This window comes from Kogia breviceps, chromosome 4 (assembly GCF_026419965.1).
Source record: "Kogia breviceps isolate mKogBre1 chromosome 4, mKogBre1 haplotype 1, whole genome shotgun sequence".
In the NCBI taxonomy this organism is placed as follows: domain Eukaryota; kingdom Metazoa; phylum Chordata; class Mammalia; order Artiodactyla; family Physeteridae; genus Kogia; species Kogia breviceps.
In genome coordinates, this window is record NC_081313.1 from 94,075,304 (window position 1) to 94,093,068 (window position 17,765).

At 36.1% G+C, this 17,765-nt stretch overlaps 1 protein-coding gene and 1 non-coding gene across 6 annotated transcripts in view; both read right to left on the reverse strand.

The window, feature by feature from the left end:
• Positions 1–4,496: 4,496 nt before the first annotated feature.
• The window catches only part of TRIM36 (tripartite motif containing 36), a 44,443-nt gene continuing 31,174 nt past the window's right edge, over positions 4,497–17,765 (reverse strand). For 4 of the 5 annotated variants that reach the window (XM_059061883.2, XM_059061881.2, XM_067031467.1 and 1 more), the window contains 5 exons: positions 15,480–15,733; positions 15,133–15,257; positions 11,222–11,512; positions 7,809–8,106; positions 4,620–6,380 (listed from right to left, as the gene is read on the reverse strand). In XM_059061883.2, coding sequence (XP_058917866.1) covers positions 6,026–6,380; positions 7,809–8,106; positions 11,222–11,512; positions 15,133–15,257; positions 15,480–15,733 — 1,323 coding nt within the window. In that variant the 3' untranslated portion in view covers positions 4,620–6,025. Of the gene's footprint in view, positions 6,381–7,808; positions 8,107–11,221; positions 11,513–15,132; positions 15,258–15,479; positions 15,734–17,765 lie in introns of all 5 variants that reach the window. The other variant, XM_059061882.2, reaches the window with a different exon arrangement.
• On the reverse strand, positions 12,496–12,568 carry TRNAG-ACC (transfer RNA glycine (anticodon ACC)). The gene has a single exon. It is a non-coding gene; the product is annotated as a tRNA-Gly (tRNA).

Here is a 17,765-nt window from a genome sequence, read left to right on the forward strand (position 1 = left end):
GAAAAAAGAGTGGAAAACTCAAAGGAATAAAGTAACAAAGGAAGGAAAGAATTTTTCAAAAAAATAATTTAAAGTCTAAGAGTAGTAAAAAAAAATACTGCGTCAGTGAAACAAGAACAAGATGCTATCAAAAAGAATAAGAAAATGAAGTAGTCTAATAGTCACTAGTAAGACAGTTGCAAAAAGGTAGTGATATGAAATTAAGGGGAAGAAATCACCAAAGAAATAATACAAGAATCCTTCCCAGAACTGAAGGAAATAACCAAATTTCCAAAACATGGAACAGGGGAAAATAACACACACTAAGAAACATTATAAATTTTCAAAACAACAGAGAGAAAAACAGAAGCTAAAAGCTTCCAAAGAGGAAAACCAGGTCACAAACAAAAAAATCAATAATCAAAATGGCATCAGACTTTAATAGCAAGACTGGGTGCTAGGACACAACATAACAATGCCTTGAAAAATAGGAAAATGATTTCAAGCAGTTAAGTGGGAGGTTAGAATAAAGAAATTTTAGAATGCAAGATTTCCAAAAATTCTACCTTCTCCAAACCTTTTCTCAAGATACTTACTGGTGAATATGCTCACTAAAACTAGGGCATAAACCTAGTCAAAGAAAAACATAGGATCCAGGAAATGAGGTTCAACTCAAAAGAGAAGGATGGGTTATTCCTGGCATAAGGGCAAAGGGAAGCCCCAAGAGAGCTATGTAGCAAGCTGAGGAACCAACTAGTCCATATTGGAACAGGATGACAAAGAGCTCTAGGGGAGAGTCCCCAGGAAAAATAAAAACATAGAAATATGTTTGATCTGTGAAAATGCCATATTAGAGGCATTTTATAAAGTTTTGGAAGATGTAGGACAACTTAGCTAGAGAGCCAAAGAAAATTACGTAAACAAAATAGGCACTTATTAACTCCAAGGGAAAAAAAACAGTTGTACAAGAAAGGCAGACATAACAGACCTACTTAGCTGAATATTGAACAATATTTACTTAGTTTAAATCCTCACTTAATATCATAGGATGTTGGTAAGTAATATCTAAAATTATTAGGAGAAAATGAACATTACTATAAATGCAGAAAAAACAAGTAAGAGTTAATGTCACTGACTCTAGGGAGCTGGAAGGGGTAGAGGTGGGCGATTGGGAGGCCTCTGGTTTTTGGTATTCATCTTTTACCATTATTTGTCTTTATAAACCCTGCATTTATTATTTTGGAGATATATAAATATACTATATAGATATTACTTAGAAGAGATAAAATACTTTTACAGCAGCTAACAGTACTCACCACTCTACCAAGGAAAGAAAGTTAGAAAATCAATGTTTCTCCAATAGTCCTAATAACACATGATAGGTGTACTATTCCAAAGGACATTAGCTCTGCGCTTAAAAGACTTAAGGTCTTTTAAGGAGACCAGGACTTAGAAAAAAAGAAACCAGATCTTCAGAAGTAGTCATATAATCTGCCAGTGAGCATAGATTCAAATTCATCTGAACCACATTCCAACATAAACAAAACCAAGGAACTTTTTTAGGTCTTCTAAAAGCATGCAGTATAGCATTTGAAAAACTAACAAACCACTGCATTCAGATAAGATAAACAGAGGAATCTAGGGGGAAAAAGTATTTTTTATTATCCACAGGCAGTCAGACTATAGTCTATAATTCACTTACGGCACATTTCAATTTTATTTTGACAGTATGTTACAAACTTACTTCTACATGCAGGCATCAGTCTAGCCAGAACTTTAAGGGCACTTTTTTCTTAACCATAACACTTATTCTTCTCTATCCAAAGATATTTCAGACAAGAGATGGCAAATTCAGAAAAGAAGCAACTCCATTAGTCTCAAAGATGAATGATCTCAGCATAGAATGGCCAACAGGGAAGAGAAATACTGAAAAAAGAAAAAAAAAAAAAGCTAAAGGAAAAAGTGCATTAGCTTTCTAAGTCTTTAGGAATCAAAATGATTCTTTCATTTTAATGGGTTTTAGCATTTCAGAACATTATAAATACCCTCATTGAAGCAGCCAACCAGCACAATGGCCCATAGCCTCCCTTCTTTTCTCTCAAATACACCAAACTCCTCCCCAGTTGTGCCAGTTATTCTCCCTTTATACCACCTGCACGACCACCACCAGATCCCTGCCTTCCCATCTCTGCCCCCAGGAAGATGAGCCCTGCTGTGTGCATCTCTAGAGAGCGCTTGCTGGCTGGCTGCCAGTTGGGTTTGGTCAACAGGCAGCCCCAGCAGATCAGGTGGAGGATCTTTCTGACTCCCTCCCTGTCTTGGGCACCACATCTTTGGCAACCGCTGCAACACACGGCAACCCTTCCTTCCTGTTCTCACTCTCCCTGAGATCTAGTAACACTATTTCCCCTTGACCCCCTTGCCCTAGAGGCGGTAATGGCTTCAGGCTGTGGCTAGTCTATCCCAGCCTCTCACCACTACTTGTTTCTTCCTTTCAGGCTGTCCATATCTCTAAACAAAACTTCCATTAACTCCTCTTCAATTGAACCAGCTAGGGTAATTCTATTACCAGCCAGAATTCTGACCAATTCATTATCTCAAAGCCTTTTTGCACTTCATGTTCACTATACCTAACATGTTCTTCACTTAGCCCTTTTGTATACTGGCTCCTTAGAGATCAGGTGTCAAACTCTTATCACCCTCCTCAGAGGGGCTTCCCTGACCACCAAATCTAGTATTAGCTCCCACCTCAAGCACTCTCTTAGTCCCTTCCATTTTTATCATCTCTCTTTCCTAGAAATTAAGCTCCTAAAAGTAGGAACCTAACTAGGCTGTCTTGTTCATCTTTTACCCAGTGCACAGCATGGAGTCTAATAACAGCAGGAGTTAAAGACTTCTTGTGAAATGACGTGGTTTCAAATCAAACTTAAAAAAAAGTTCCTTCAAGTTTAATTTTTAAAGCAAAAGAGTCCCAAGACAATCTCCAACTCTTATGGGATGTTACTCCCATAAGCAGGTAAAACTCATTTAAAATGAACACAAATGTTTGGTAGAACATCATTTCTTAAGAGTATTCCCGCCTATAACACTAGTTCTCGATTGTTTTCTGTAGCAATCCAATAATTGATTATATTCCCACATGGGATACACTGTCAGGGCCTATCAGATAACGGGGGCTAGTCCAAAGATTTAACAGGCTCAGATGATGTTCAACCCCCCAAAGGTAGTTCTAATTCCTACTACTTTCAAGAAAGCAATTGTGAATATGAGAATTAAGTTATTATACAGTATCATAGGGATATGCATGAGTCAACTCTTATTTATTTTAAAATTAAGACCCATCAAGCATTTGTAACAATTCACTGCAATTCAAACTTAACTACCAGAGCCCCATAACCCAAGAGTATGAATGTGAACTAAAGGGCCACTCATCTAAACCAAAATCTGACCTATTATGGATCAGAAAAGAAATATTAGACAAACAGATCTGTTTAGACAGTTGATCCTTCTACAACACAGGTTTAAACTGCATAGGTCCGCTTATACGTGGATTTATTTTCAGTAAACATGTTCTACAGTACTACACAACCCCCGGTTAGTTGGATCCTCAGATGCAGAACCGAGGATGCAGAGGGCCAACCATAAAGTTATACTCGGACTTTCAACCACATGCAGGGTGGACACCCCTAACCTCTGCATTATGCAAGGGTCAACTGTAAATTAGTTCATGTTATGCTTTTCTAATGATCATCTCCACAAGAATTAAAGCTAGTAAATGCCCAAAATAATTTTATATAGAACTTTAGCTCTAAGTTAATATATTCAGTCAAACATCTTTTCATAAACTGTTATTTTCCATATAAACACAGAGAATTCCTTGAATGTAGATTTCAATAATTATACTTAACTTACTTTAAGTTTTTATTTAAAATGAAAGAAGTCCAAGAGAACAATTTATATGCAACTATACAATGTTTTAAGTGGCTTTCCTATTCTTATTAAAGCTTTATATTTAAAATGTCTACAAAGTATGTGCTTCACAGGCTTGACACTATCAAACTTTACCACACATGACTTTAGCAGCTTTATTGCACAGTGATCCATGTTAACACTGCATATTTGTTTAGTTTACCCTATGTCATAAAGTGCTATTCATAGGTGGGAAAGGAACAAAGCTTACTAAACACTGAAATTCTCCATGATATTTCCTACCTCAGTCAGGGAAAAGAAAGCTAATTTAGTGCTACCAACCTGAATAGCAGATTTCCATTTATATATATATATATATATATATATATATATATATATATATATATATATAACCAGAAATTTTTTAAAATCTAAGAGTTTTGTTTAGTCAATTAAAATATGTCAAAAGAATTCCAAGATGATTAATGCTAAATGCCTAACAGTCTAGTTTCTGAATACTCTAACTTTAAAAAAACTAACCAGTTTAAATAAAAACACCCAATAAAGAATCTTTCAAAAATGAAGATAAAATTTAGATGAGATTCTTCAAATTCAAAGAGCTTTTAACTTTAAAAAAGGGTACACACAGTCATTATTATTTTAATTATTATTCCTAAACAATTAAATTTGTATTTTTACTTGCTTATATGACAAATGCTTATTACCAATGAGTCATAGAAACTGCCATACAACTGACCAGATAGTTACTTCACATTTTATATGTTTAATGACACTAAAAATGTATCAAGAACTTTTCAAACATGTAAACATAAACCAGGACAATCTGATATATAATATTTGTTCCAAAGAATGAAAATTACAAGACACAAAAAGAAAGCAAAAGAATATGACAGGGGCTTCCCTGGTGGCACAGTGGTTGAGAATCTACCTGCTAATACAGGCGACACGGGTTCGAGTCCTGGTCTGGGAGGATCCCACATGCCGCGGAGCAACTAGGCCTGTGAGCCACAACTACTGAGCCTGCGCATCTGGAGCCTGTGCTCCGCAACAAGAGAGGCCACGATAGTGAGAGGCCTGCGTACCGCGATAAAGAGTGGCCCCTGCTTGCCACAACTAGAGAAAGCCCTCGCACAGAAACAAAGACCCAACACAGCAAAAATAAAATAAATTAATTAATAAACTCCTACTCCCAACATCTTCTAAAAAAAAAAAAGAATATGATAATTATCAGTGTATCTTCACTAATATTTACGAAAAATAATTATTTGATATAAGCTCAAATATTTTCATAGAGGAACTAAAAAAAAAAATTGAAGAAAAAAAATTTCCCAAAAAATCATATGCAGTGAAAAGCTTCGTGTGTCAGCCAAGAATTTTGTGTTTCCTGCAAGAAACCATGTTTCCTACACATGCAAGTATGGGCATTACAGCTAAGAGAACTCTTAAAAATGTCCTTAAGAATACAGTTTGTGGTCTTAAAAAAAAAACAGTAGTATTCATTTTCCAGGCAATATATTCTGAATATTAAATACATAATTTTCCATTTAAACATACTACCATTTCTATGGCCTTTTTTACCTATCTATACCTTTGTTTTCCCATTAAAAACGAATGCACAACACAATGCTTAGTACTAATTTCTATCCAGAAGGCATTTAAAAAATATCTTCTCTTAGGACATAAACATGATATAAAAATGAAAAACCAAACACAAAAGAAGCATAATAAATACTTTTGTATCCCTTCCCCAACCCCGAAACAAGGAATGTAAGTATCAGCAACACAAGCTGACATAAATAAATTAGATTTCCCGTGCATAAAAAGATCATCCAGTTAACCATTTCAGTGTTAACTATGAAAAAGTGTCTTTTTCCCGGTGTTTGTGAAAGGCAGGAAGGCTGTTTAGGTTTTCGGTTTTAAGAAGAAACATACACAAAAAACAAGTGTGGCGACCGGATACTTAGATGATATGTAATTAGTTACAAAGGTTAACACCAAGGCATTATTTTGCTCACATTTTCTGGATACTTAGATGATATGTAATTAGTTACAAAGGTTAACACCAAGGCATTATTTTGCTCACATTTTTTATCCTAAGTCACATCAGATGCTTAAACTACATGGTATCTTGGTATTCTAGATATTTTGCTGTGATGGGTTCTTCAAGCTGAATTCCTCCACTGCCCATTAATGCAAATGCTGGATACATAGTATGCGAACAGTCCACTTGGCGCTCATAAAGGCATTTCATGTGATCCATATCATAGAAACCCACTTTGCCTTTATCATAGTCGAGGAAAACCCCTATACTTGTTGGCATGGGGAGAACTCGATTTTCAGGTTCATTAGAAGAAGTAGGTGACTTGGGAATAAAAAATTTCTTCATGCCTATAGTAACTAACGTAAAGGGTTGTGAAGAATCAAAACAGGTATCCTCACTTCCGCTGTCATGCCCACTGTCTTGCTCGTATCTAAAATATAACACAAACAGACAAAGCAGAATCTTATCTGTATCAACATAGGCTTTCAAGTAGCTTCAAGACATTTTCACAAGATAATATATATTGAGTTAAAATTAAAATCAATTGTACATCAAAACCTTTCTGGTAAACCATAATCAATTAAAAACATAAGGACTACACACTGCCATTTAGAATTACACCACAAACTCAGCCCCAAATTCTGTCATTAAGTAGCATCCATTTTTACATATATACCTGAGAACCTAAAAATAATAATTTTGGCCTATCAAAAATAAAGCAGGGGGGAGGGAACTGAAGGGACTTGACAAAGAGTAAATATTTCTAGCACAAAAATCATATATAAAAAAATTAAAAACCAAGACAGGCCCCCTAATCCAAGGAATTATCAGACTAAGTAAAATAAATGGGCACTGCAAAATAATGCAGGAGAAAAAAACATGTTTCATTCTCCTGCTAAGAACTATATTTACTGGTTGGGAGTTCTACATGGATCTGTGATGCAAGCAAGTATTATGAAGGGGTTTTTTCCCCCCCTTGATCATAAAACAATAACACCTTGAAGAAAATTTTGATACAAAGTTCCTTCCATTTTTTCCCTATGCATAGACTGCTTCTTATATATTTGTGATAATACTACATCAACAACTTTAATCAGGTCTTTTCACTTCTAATACTTCTCATGTAAACTTTTTTAGCATTATTAATAATAATCTACCAAGTAGACATGCCACTATGTTTAAGTGACTATTTCCCTATTTCAATTTTCACTGTTATTTCAATTTCTCATCTTGGTACAAAAAGTTTTTCCTATTACTCAGATTGTTAATCGGATTTCTGTACACATAAACGGTCAAAAATTACTTGACTGGACTAGTGCACACTATACCATCTAACAAAAATAAACTGTACAGTCTCCATTAAATAGTCAAACTCAAGAAACTGGAATTCTCTGCCATGGAAACACATTTACTCAATTTTGTAAGTACTTAGGGACAGTTTAAAGAATTGTACCCCTTAACAAAAGAACAACTTAATATCAATTGTGAAATATGGCACTTCACTATTTATGCAATTTTATCACATCATTAAGGTACCTGATATGAAAGACTTTGAAAATTCTAAATTGCAAAGCTATTCCATAATCAAGAGGTGTACCCAAAACAGACTCATTTCCTCACAGCATGAAAAATTAACGCTGAATCTCATTATTCACTGTGTGAATACAACACAACCTGACTCCTTTTCTTAGCCAGCCACATAAGCAGAGCCAAACCACCCGAGTCTAAGAAATGCATACTCTAAATACTAAATACTCTAAATGCAACAAGTAAATCCAAGTCTATTTTCAGTCTCACCTTGCTAAACCAGGATGTTTACTTCCTAAATAACGAAAGAATTATCAGTAGAAGAATGTACCTTGGACTAACTGCATCCCGGGGAGACCGGAGCCATTCTTGTAGTTTATCACTGGAAGCAACTCCCACTTTTACCAGGTATGAATATGGTTCTACACGGAAGGCCCAAAAGTGCTTCCCTTTTGTAATTCCAACATCTCCAATGATGTAGTCTAAGCTTGTGTAGTAACCCACTTGGATCCGCTCCGCAGCAAGCAGAAGATTAAATCCAGCTCTGCTCTCTACACGGTCTCTCTTCAAGTTCAGCAAGAGGTGTTCATTATTGTAGCCGCATTTTTCATCAAAAAGGAAACTAAAAACTGTAAAATAGAGCAGAAAATTAGTCTGCAAATTATTAGCATTTCTACAATCTATGGTTAAATTTAACAGGTTTTTCAAATAGAAATTACTAAAAAGATATAGGAAGAGGAATATATCATTCTACCCTACACACACTATGACAAAACAAAACCCCAACTTAGAAATAATTTCCAGTAAATTCTCTGTACCTGAAAATCTTCAGAAATTTGAAAGCAGAACACTTTAAATGCATGAGAAATTTATGAATGTAGTTCCTTGAAATAGATATAGCAAATCTATCCTAAGTATTTTACACTCTTGAATCTTTTTATCCCTAAAATAAGGGGCTGTACACTTTCAAAAATATCTATGTATTTTAATAAAATTTTATTCCAAATTTTATAAATATGGAAACTATTAGCAATTTTAATAAGGTCTTTTCCTTATCAATCAAGATGGCAGACATGAGAAACAGTGTACAGTGTTTAAAAAAAAAGCACAGGCTTTGGGTTCAGATAGACCTGGGTTTGATGCCTGACTCAAGCATTTAACTAGAGTTTAACCTAAACTTTGATTTCCTTAACTACAGAATGGAGATAATGTTGCCGGTGAATTTAACGTTCTTTCTTCTTCGCCAAAGAATTTGGAGAATTCCAAATTCAAGAAGTGGATTGGACTTCTCTGGTGGCACAGTGGTTGAGAGTCCGCCTGCCCATGGGACCCACGGACGCGGGTTCGTGCCCCGGTCTGGGAGGATCCCATATGCCGCGGAGCCGCTAGGCCCATGAGCCATGGCCGTTGAGGAGCCTGTGCTCCACAGCGGGAGAGGCCACAACAGTGAGAGGCCCACATACCGCAAAAAAAAAAAAAAAAAAAAAAAAAAAAGAAGTGGATTTATTTAGAGAGAAACACACTCCACAGACAGAGTGTGACCCATCTTGGAGGGCAAAAAGCAAAAGGCCTCAAAATACGGCGTGGTTAGTTTTTATGGGCTGGATAATTTCATAGGCTAATGAGTAGGAGGATTATTCCAATTATTTTGGGGAAGGGGCGGGGATAGCCAGGAATTGGGCTACCACCCACTTTTTTTTTTTTTTAACATCTTTATTGGAGTATAATTGCTTTACAGCGGTGTGTTACCACCCACTTCGTGACCTTTTATGGTTGGCCTCAAAACTGTCATGGTGCTGGCAGATGTGTCATTAACATGCTAATGTATTACAATGAGCGTATGAGGCTCAAGGTCTACTGGAAGTCGAATCTTCCGCCATCTTGGACCTAGTTGGTTCTCACTAGTTTTCTTCATGTACTATGGCTATGTCTTTCTTTTAAAGGTTGTGCCCTGCCTCTTCCCTCCTGTTTCAATAACACTACTCTTCTATCAACTTAAACCCATTAAGCCTAACATTTAGTGGCTGCTAGCCCAAAAAGTGGAAACATTCCAAACGCCCATCAATAGATGAATAAAGAAAATATGGTATATACATACAATGGAATACTATTCAGCCTAAAAAAGTAAGGAAATTCTGATACATGCTACAACATGCATGAACCTTGAAATAAGCCAGTCACAAAAGGATTATGTGAATCCATTCATATGAGGTACTTAGAATAGGCAAATTCATAGAGGCAGAGGTAGAATAAAGATTACCAAGCTCTGGGGGAAGGGTGGATGGGGAGTTACTGTTTAATGGGCACAGTGTCAGTTTGAAAAAATGAAAAAGTTCCAGAGATTGTGAGTGGTGATGGTTGCACAACACTGTTGAATGTACTTAATGCCAGTGATCTGTAAAAATGGTTAAAATGGCAAATTTTAACTATATAATACCACAATTGTAAAAAACTGTCTAACAAGCTAAAACTATTCTCCATATGTGATTTGACCAGTCTTCCTAGTAATGCCTATTGCCCTGGCATGGCAATTCACACTTTCTCTCAATCTCAAAAGTCTCCCAGTTTGCAAAATAAATTTAAATGGTCACCCTATTCATGTGGTTTCTCTTGGAGAAAAGAAACACAGTTTTTAATGATTCCTTTCCTCCATCCCCCTTCACCCTGTCACTGAAAACAGTAGCTACTTCCAGGTTTCCTTTTTCTTCCAATTTCAGTCAGAGACTAGAAAAGAAAGTGGAAACTGCATAAACAGTAAAATATTTACTTAATACTTGCAAATGGATCCTAAAACTCTCTTTTGGATTTTATTAAAATTCAAGAAAAATAATTTGAGCCAACCCTATTTATTTGTATTTCTTTTTAATTAGCCACAATGTACATGAAAAACAGAGTGAATAGTATACTCTGGACAAAAAGGGAAGGATGGGCAGAGTGCACAAAATATGGGTACATAAGCCACTAAAAACGGGCAGGAGCAATGAGGTCTAAAAGCCAAATGAAGGAACCTCTGAGGCAGAACCAACTGGGCAGAATGATTTCCTGCTCACCAGGATGAGCACAACTTTGGTTCTAAATGTCCCTTAACCATGGAGACACGTAGTGAACATCAACTAACCTGTAAGTCATTCTCATTCTATAAAAATTTACAGGTGCTGTTTAAGTAGTATCAGTGGTTATTAACTTGGAAGGGGGAGGGACAATTGCTGGGCAGGAGGAGCTTTTATTGTAGGAAAAAGCTATCCATGTGATTCTAATACCTGCCTTCCATCCCCATGTGCTCGTAATCACTGAGTTAGAAAAGCCAGACAAGTCAGAATTAGGTAAATTAAAATTATTCTTCACGTTATTGTACCAATAAATCTTTAAAATATCTGCCTAGATCCCATGTTAATAGAGATTTCTATAAACTGATCAAAAATACAGAATTATACTGTTTAATACTTGTAAGGTAGCATTTATGCTATTTTTATCCCAAATTAACAGCCCTGCTCACTGCAAATGTCAAGTTTTTTCTGTATCTGATGTCAGTCAGAAATCTAATCCTGTTCTCAGCCTAGATGGTGAAATTCAAGTATTCAGTTTATTTTTATATCCTAGCTGGGTATGGAATCTACTTTTCTAGAGTATTTTACAGAAGAGAGGTGGTTTTAATGTAGGTCTGCATGGACACATTAACTGGTTTATTTTTTATCACTGTCTCTTCCAACTCTATGCTTTTCTTATTCCCACTAGTCACAATACCTGGAGCTGCAGGAGTATGAAGAATCAATTCCCTGCTGCAAGGACTGCAGATTGAACCCTTGTAGGCTCTTACTCTGAAAGCATAGTTACAATTACTTTCAAGATCGGAAATGACTTTACTTGTGCCACACACTTCTATCTCATTCCAAGACAACATTTCTTCATCTCTATTAATCTTTCGATATTCGAGGACATAGCTATCAGCTTTATCCTTTTCTGGATGGTGCCAATTTATCAAAGCATTGTTATAAATTTTGCTCTGTTCCTCATTGATCTCTGGCACATCTATGCCTGAAAGAATTATGAAATAGAAAACAATGTTAAAATATTATTTCAGAACCTTTATTTTTCCTCAGTAAAAATGATTTATTGACAATACTTAAGGGATTTCTCGGCTGTTCAAGAACTTTCTACATTTATAATACTGTGTATAAGAAAAAGAATAAATCCTGCAAATACAACAGAATGTTGGACTTTGAGGACATGCTAAGTGAAATAAGTGAGACATAGAAAAACAAATGCTGACTGCATGATTGCACTTTCGTGAAGTATCTAAAGTAGCCAAATTCATAAAATCAAAGACTGGAATGGTGGTTACCAGGGGCTGAGGAACAGGGAGAAATGGGCGCTTATTAATCAATAGGCATAAAGTTTCAGTTAAGCAAGGTGAATAAGCTCTAGAGATGTGCTGTACAACTTGTGTCTGTAGACAACAATACTGTATTGTATACCAGAAATTTCAGAGGCTAGATCTCAGGGTAAGTTTTATCATAATAAAATTTTAAAAGGAAAGTAAATTGAGATTTTAAAAGGTATATTTATGTTAATAACTGAACAGGGAAAGAAGAATGAAAAATAAGACAGACAAAATAAGTAAATCTCAATTTTAGCTTTACATATTAATTCTGAAACACCATAAATTAAAATTTTTAACCACATACTCTTCAATTTCCATCTACTGAATAACAACCCTAGACTTGAAATTTATAATATGTGTCCTCCTATAAATTATTTTAATAACTATTTTAAAATCTAAGTTTGGTTGGTATAATAATAAACAAACTTCAATAAAACATTATATAGTTTTCTTTCATATTATCTTCCACAGAGTTGCAAAGCAATTTATTTACTCATTTTAAAATTTATTTATTTGGCTGCACCAGGTCTTAGTTGGGCATATGGGATCTTCGTTGCCCCATGCAGGATCTTCATTGCAGCGTGCAGGATCTTTAGTTGCAGAATGCGGACTCTTAGTTGCATCATGTGGGATTCAGTTCCCTGACCGGGGATCGAACCCAGGCCCCCTGCATTGGTAGCGTGGAGTCTTAACCACTGGACCACCAGGGAAGTCTAGCAAAGCAATTTAAATGACTTTTTCTTGGTATAAACAAGATACGTATTTTTTTTTAAGAAAATCAGAACTACATAAAACACAAATTAAGTAACTCAAAGATTATCACTACAATAATTTTGTGTAGCTCCTGCCAGTATTTTTCTTCTAGTGGCATTCCACTTTAGCAACATTTAACTATTTTCAGAAACATGTTTCTAATTTTTCACTAAAAATACAATGATTAAAATATTACAGCTAAATCTTTGTGCATATTCATAATCTTTTCCATAGAATAAATTCCAAACAGCTTAACTGCTTTGGTCATATGGTAAAAATAAGCTATAGGAGTTACACATGCACACACACACATAAATAAACACATATTTATATCAAATCACAGAGAAATACATGAAATGAAAAGCAGAAGTCTCCCTCTTCTCCTTATCCTCCAGCTATGTACAAGCAATGTATAGCACAAGTATGTCTATGTGTGCATTTGTGCAACTGAATGTTATGCAGCCATGGGATATGAAAAGTCATCCAAACTACATTTTAAAGTTTAAAAAAAAAAGCTAGTTAAAGAATAACATGACTGGAATGCTCTATGTGCGTGCAGGAAAAAATGAGAAGAGCATCCACCAGCAGGAAGCTGGGTGACCAGCAGCTTTCCATTCTGACCCACCCATTTTACTGGTCCTTCGTTACGCACTGGTATAACCCAAGATTACCCGCACTCAACTTCCTTTTTCCAAAGACTGTTTTGGGACCCCCAGGGAAGGGAGAACCTTGTACTCCTAAGTAAACTAGCATGAATATAAAAAACAATTCAAGTATACATTTTGGAAAAAGAAGAAAGTACAGTATATGAAATATAATTAGCATTTCAAATATCACCACATATTTGGAAAAATAAGATCATCATAATAGACAAGAAAAGTATATACCTGACAGAGATTCAGGTATTGATTGGAAGAGAAAGGTGGTCATAGTAATAATCCTTCAGAATGTTTAACTTTTTTTTTTTTTTTTTTGGTATGAGGGCCTCTCATTGTCGTGGTCTCTCCCGTTGCGGAGCACAGGCTCCGGATGCGCAGGCTCAGCGGCCATGGCTCACGGGCCCAGCTGCTCTGCGGCATGTGGGATGTTCCCGGACCGGGACACGAACCCGTGTCCCCTGCATCCGCAGGCGGATTCTCAACCACTGCGCCACCAGGGAAGCCCAGTGTGTTTAACTTTTAAACAAGACAAATTTCTTTTGAATGAATACAAATCTGTGCATTCATACCTGTACAGTAATTAAACTGTAAGTGTACTTTTCCAACGACTGCAATTGTTCACCATTATTAGGAGAGAAATCTGAGGGAGATGAACAAGGTGAGAAGAAAAAAGGAAAGGAAGACCTCCCTGCTGGGGAGCAGCAGAACACAAACACAACCAAATGTTAAGGGCCGAGCTGCCTGCCCTAAAACTCATATGTTGAAGTTCTAGGCCCTAGTACCTCAGAATGTGCCTTTATTTGGAGAGACGGTCTTTAAAGAAGAAACAGTTAAAATCAGGTCGTTAAGGTGGACCCTAGTCCACTATGACTAATAGGACTGGAGTCCTTATAAGAGGAAATTTGGACTCAGATATGTATAGAGGGAAGACCACGTGAAGACACAAGAAGACGGCCATGTGCGCACCTAGGAGAGAGACCTCAGAAGAAACCAACCCTGACGACAGCTTCATCTCAGACTTCTAGCCTCTAGAATCCTAAGGGAATTCCTTGGCAGTCCAGTGGTTAAGATGTGGGCTTTTACTGCTAAGGACCTGGGTTTGATCCCTGCTCGGGGAACTAATATCCCACAAGCCCCAAGGTGTGATTGATAGATAGATAGATTAGATAGATAGATAGATAGATTGGGGAATTAAGATCCCGCAAGCCCAAGGTGTGATAGATAAATAGACAGACAGACAGATAGATAGATAAATAAAACCTTTTACTGCCAGAATCCTATGAAATTAAATTTCTGTTGTTATGTCACCCAGTCTGTGGTATTTAGTTTTGGCAGCCCTAGCAAACTCAAACAGCAATGTAAACACTTAAACATCTGGAGATATCATTTCTAGGTTTCTGCCCTAGGGAAACCCATACACACGCACAAAGAAACACTGACAAAGATGTTCAATAGAGCATTGCTTACAACAGATAAAAAAACAGGAACAGACTGTCTCTTAGTGGGAAACTTACTTACATAATGGAATACTGTAAAGTTAACATATAGCTGTAAACCAGAACTTCATGTATTAACAAATCTTTATCTTAAACTTAATTTCTCAAAAAAACAAATTACCAAAAAAAGATACATGCAATGTGGTGCCATTCACACAATGTTTAAAAACATACAAACCAAAAGAATCTAGCTTCTGTGCATAAAAACTTGGTTATAAAAACATGAATGGCATATGATTTTAGCATATGATGGTCTGGGCAACTGAGATGCTGCATTATAATGTCAAACTAAAGAGAATTTGTGTTTCTCCTACACAATGTGAATTCAAACTAAAAAAGTGAAGGTATGCTATTACTAAAACTCACCACTAGAGAAAAAGGACAATTCTCCAAGAAGTTCTGTTTGTTTAGATGTATTAACAACATAGTCTTCAAAAGAAGTCTGAGCCGCAGGTCTAAAGCTCTTCAAAGATTCTGTAGCTTTCTGTATTCTACAGACAGACATAAAATATTTTATACAAAAATGATTCTTTAAAAAGGCAAATCAGACTAAGTATTTTCAATGAGATTAACAAAAGAAAACTTCAAGATAAGAGTGAAGCAAGAGATACTGCACATAACACAGCATTCTGAACCACTCAGAGCTACAGCTGAAACACAAAGCAGCATTTAATGACCTGCCAGAGAGAGACTGTCAGTTCAAAGTTAAATACCTGAGGTGGAGCTGTTTTGCGGTCTGAACAAAGCAAGACTGATCTGTCTCCTTCAGCACTTCTTGAGCGTATCCCACGAGTCCGTTGTTCTCTAGCAGCCCCTGATACTCTTCCATTTGAGTCTGAAATTTGTCTAATCTTAGTTTCTTAGAAGCATCAATTGCCTTCAAAACAGATGATTTCCTTTCTTCTAGGATTTCAAAGAGCTTTTCAAAATGTGTAATTGCTTCTTCTTTAGCCCGCTCTCCATTACACTATTATAAAACAAGCAAAGAGTTACCTCATCTGCTAAATCCAAACATCTTTTCAAGAAAGAGTCACAATGCAACAAAACGAACCCAAATACTGTAAAGAAAAAGATTTTGTCTGACTCCTTGATGTTTTCAGAAGAATAATTTGGCATCAAATATGCTTACTAAGGAATGATCAGCAACCTTGAGACATACTTTGTAATTTTATAATACTGTATTTCCTTAAGCTTTCAATCTCCAAAGTCTAGCAATAAACAATTTATTCAATGAAATAAAAAAACAACATTCAATTTGTATACAAAGGAACTTGAGGCAGAAATGAACTGATTTAACCAAAGACACAGGAAAATACAATCTTGCACTTATTTATTTTTATTCATTTCTAATTCAGGAAATTTTATCCTTTCTACCGTATACCAATTTTTAAAGTTAAACCACAGCCATGAAACTCAAAAAAATTACATCCTATGCTAATAAAAATGTAACTCTTCTCTTCAAATTAATATTTAGTTATATATAATTATAATTAAGCTGTAATTTAATTAATATTGATTTAATTATAAGTTATGCAAATTAACTTCTTTATGCTTGAGTTCTTCTCTTCTGAAAACTAGGGGTAAGAGAGACCATTTAGGTTTTTCTGAAGATTGAAAAACATTATTTACATAAAATGCCCACCACAATGTCACATACCCTCAATAAACATTATTTTCACTGCACACATAGCTATTCCTCTACTTTGCCATAAAATGATCCTCTCCATAGTGCTTATTAAACGTTTTGAATGTCCACAAAATCAGAGCTTGACCTGATTTTGAAAATAAGACCAGCAAAGCACTTACAAGCAATAATCATAATAGACTCATAGCAGCAGCCAACAGAAAAGAGTCTTCAAGAACATTCTTAAAGGCTGACAATATATGGTAGAAGTGCATTGCTCATTTTCCAATGGCTTCTGGCCAACATTTAAAATGAAAGGAAATTTTTTCCAGATTTCTTTCTCTGATTCCTAACCTCAAAAGCCAATTTTTTTAAAAGAGGATAAGAGGAGAGAACAGAGGGTGGTGACATTCTGGTAGTATTTCAGTGACATATCACATTAAGTTCAGAAATATCATTATACATAGATCAAGAGGAGACTTTCTCCAGCTAAGTATAATTATAGATAAAAAGACACTGTCACAGTCTTCACTGAGTAAAAGTCAAGAATGGAGACAAATTCTCTAGTGCAGAAGATTCTTACTGATAAGCCTACAAATGCAGCTTAGGTCAAAGGCACAAAAAGAGATTAAATAATTTCTCCAGGATCCCAAGGCATGAATGCCTACATGAATACTTGATGCCTGAGTTCCTGAGTTTTCAACCTACTGAATGACAAACTCAAAAACAAGCACTGGGTTTCCTTATCTCAGAAGTAAAGGCAGCCTGACTGAGAAAACCAATAAAGACAAATCTAAAATAACCACAGAAACAATCCCTGAAGCAACCTACTATCTAGATGATAATGTGCTATATGTTCGGGGATTATAGTAGACTGAGAGAGTTTGTCAATCAGATACAAATTCGAGAAACAGAATCCTACTTTTAAATTACATGAAAATGCAATCAGTGACTAACAGAAAAATAATATTTAAAATATTAAAGCAATACTGGTAATATGGAGATTGGTTCAAGATGGCGGAGTAGAAGGATGTGCTCTCACTCCCTCTTGCAATAACAACAGAACACAACTGCTGAACAATCATCAACAGGAAGACACTGGAACTCACCAAAATAGGCACCCCACATCCAAAGACAAAGGAGAAACCACAATGAGATAGTAGGAGGGGCACAATCACAATAAAATCAAATCCCATAACTGCTGGGTGGGTGACTCACAAACTGGAGAACACTTATACCACTGAAGTCCACCCACTGGAGTGAAGGTTCTGAGCCCCAGGTCACGCTTCCCAACCTGGGGGTCCAGCAAGGGGAGGAGGAATTCCTAGAGAACCAGACTTTGAAGGCTACAGGATTTGATTACAGGACTTCGACA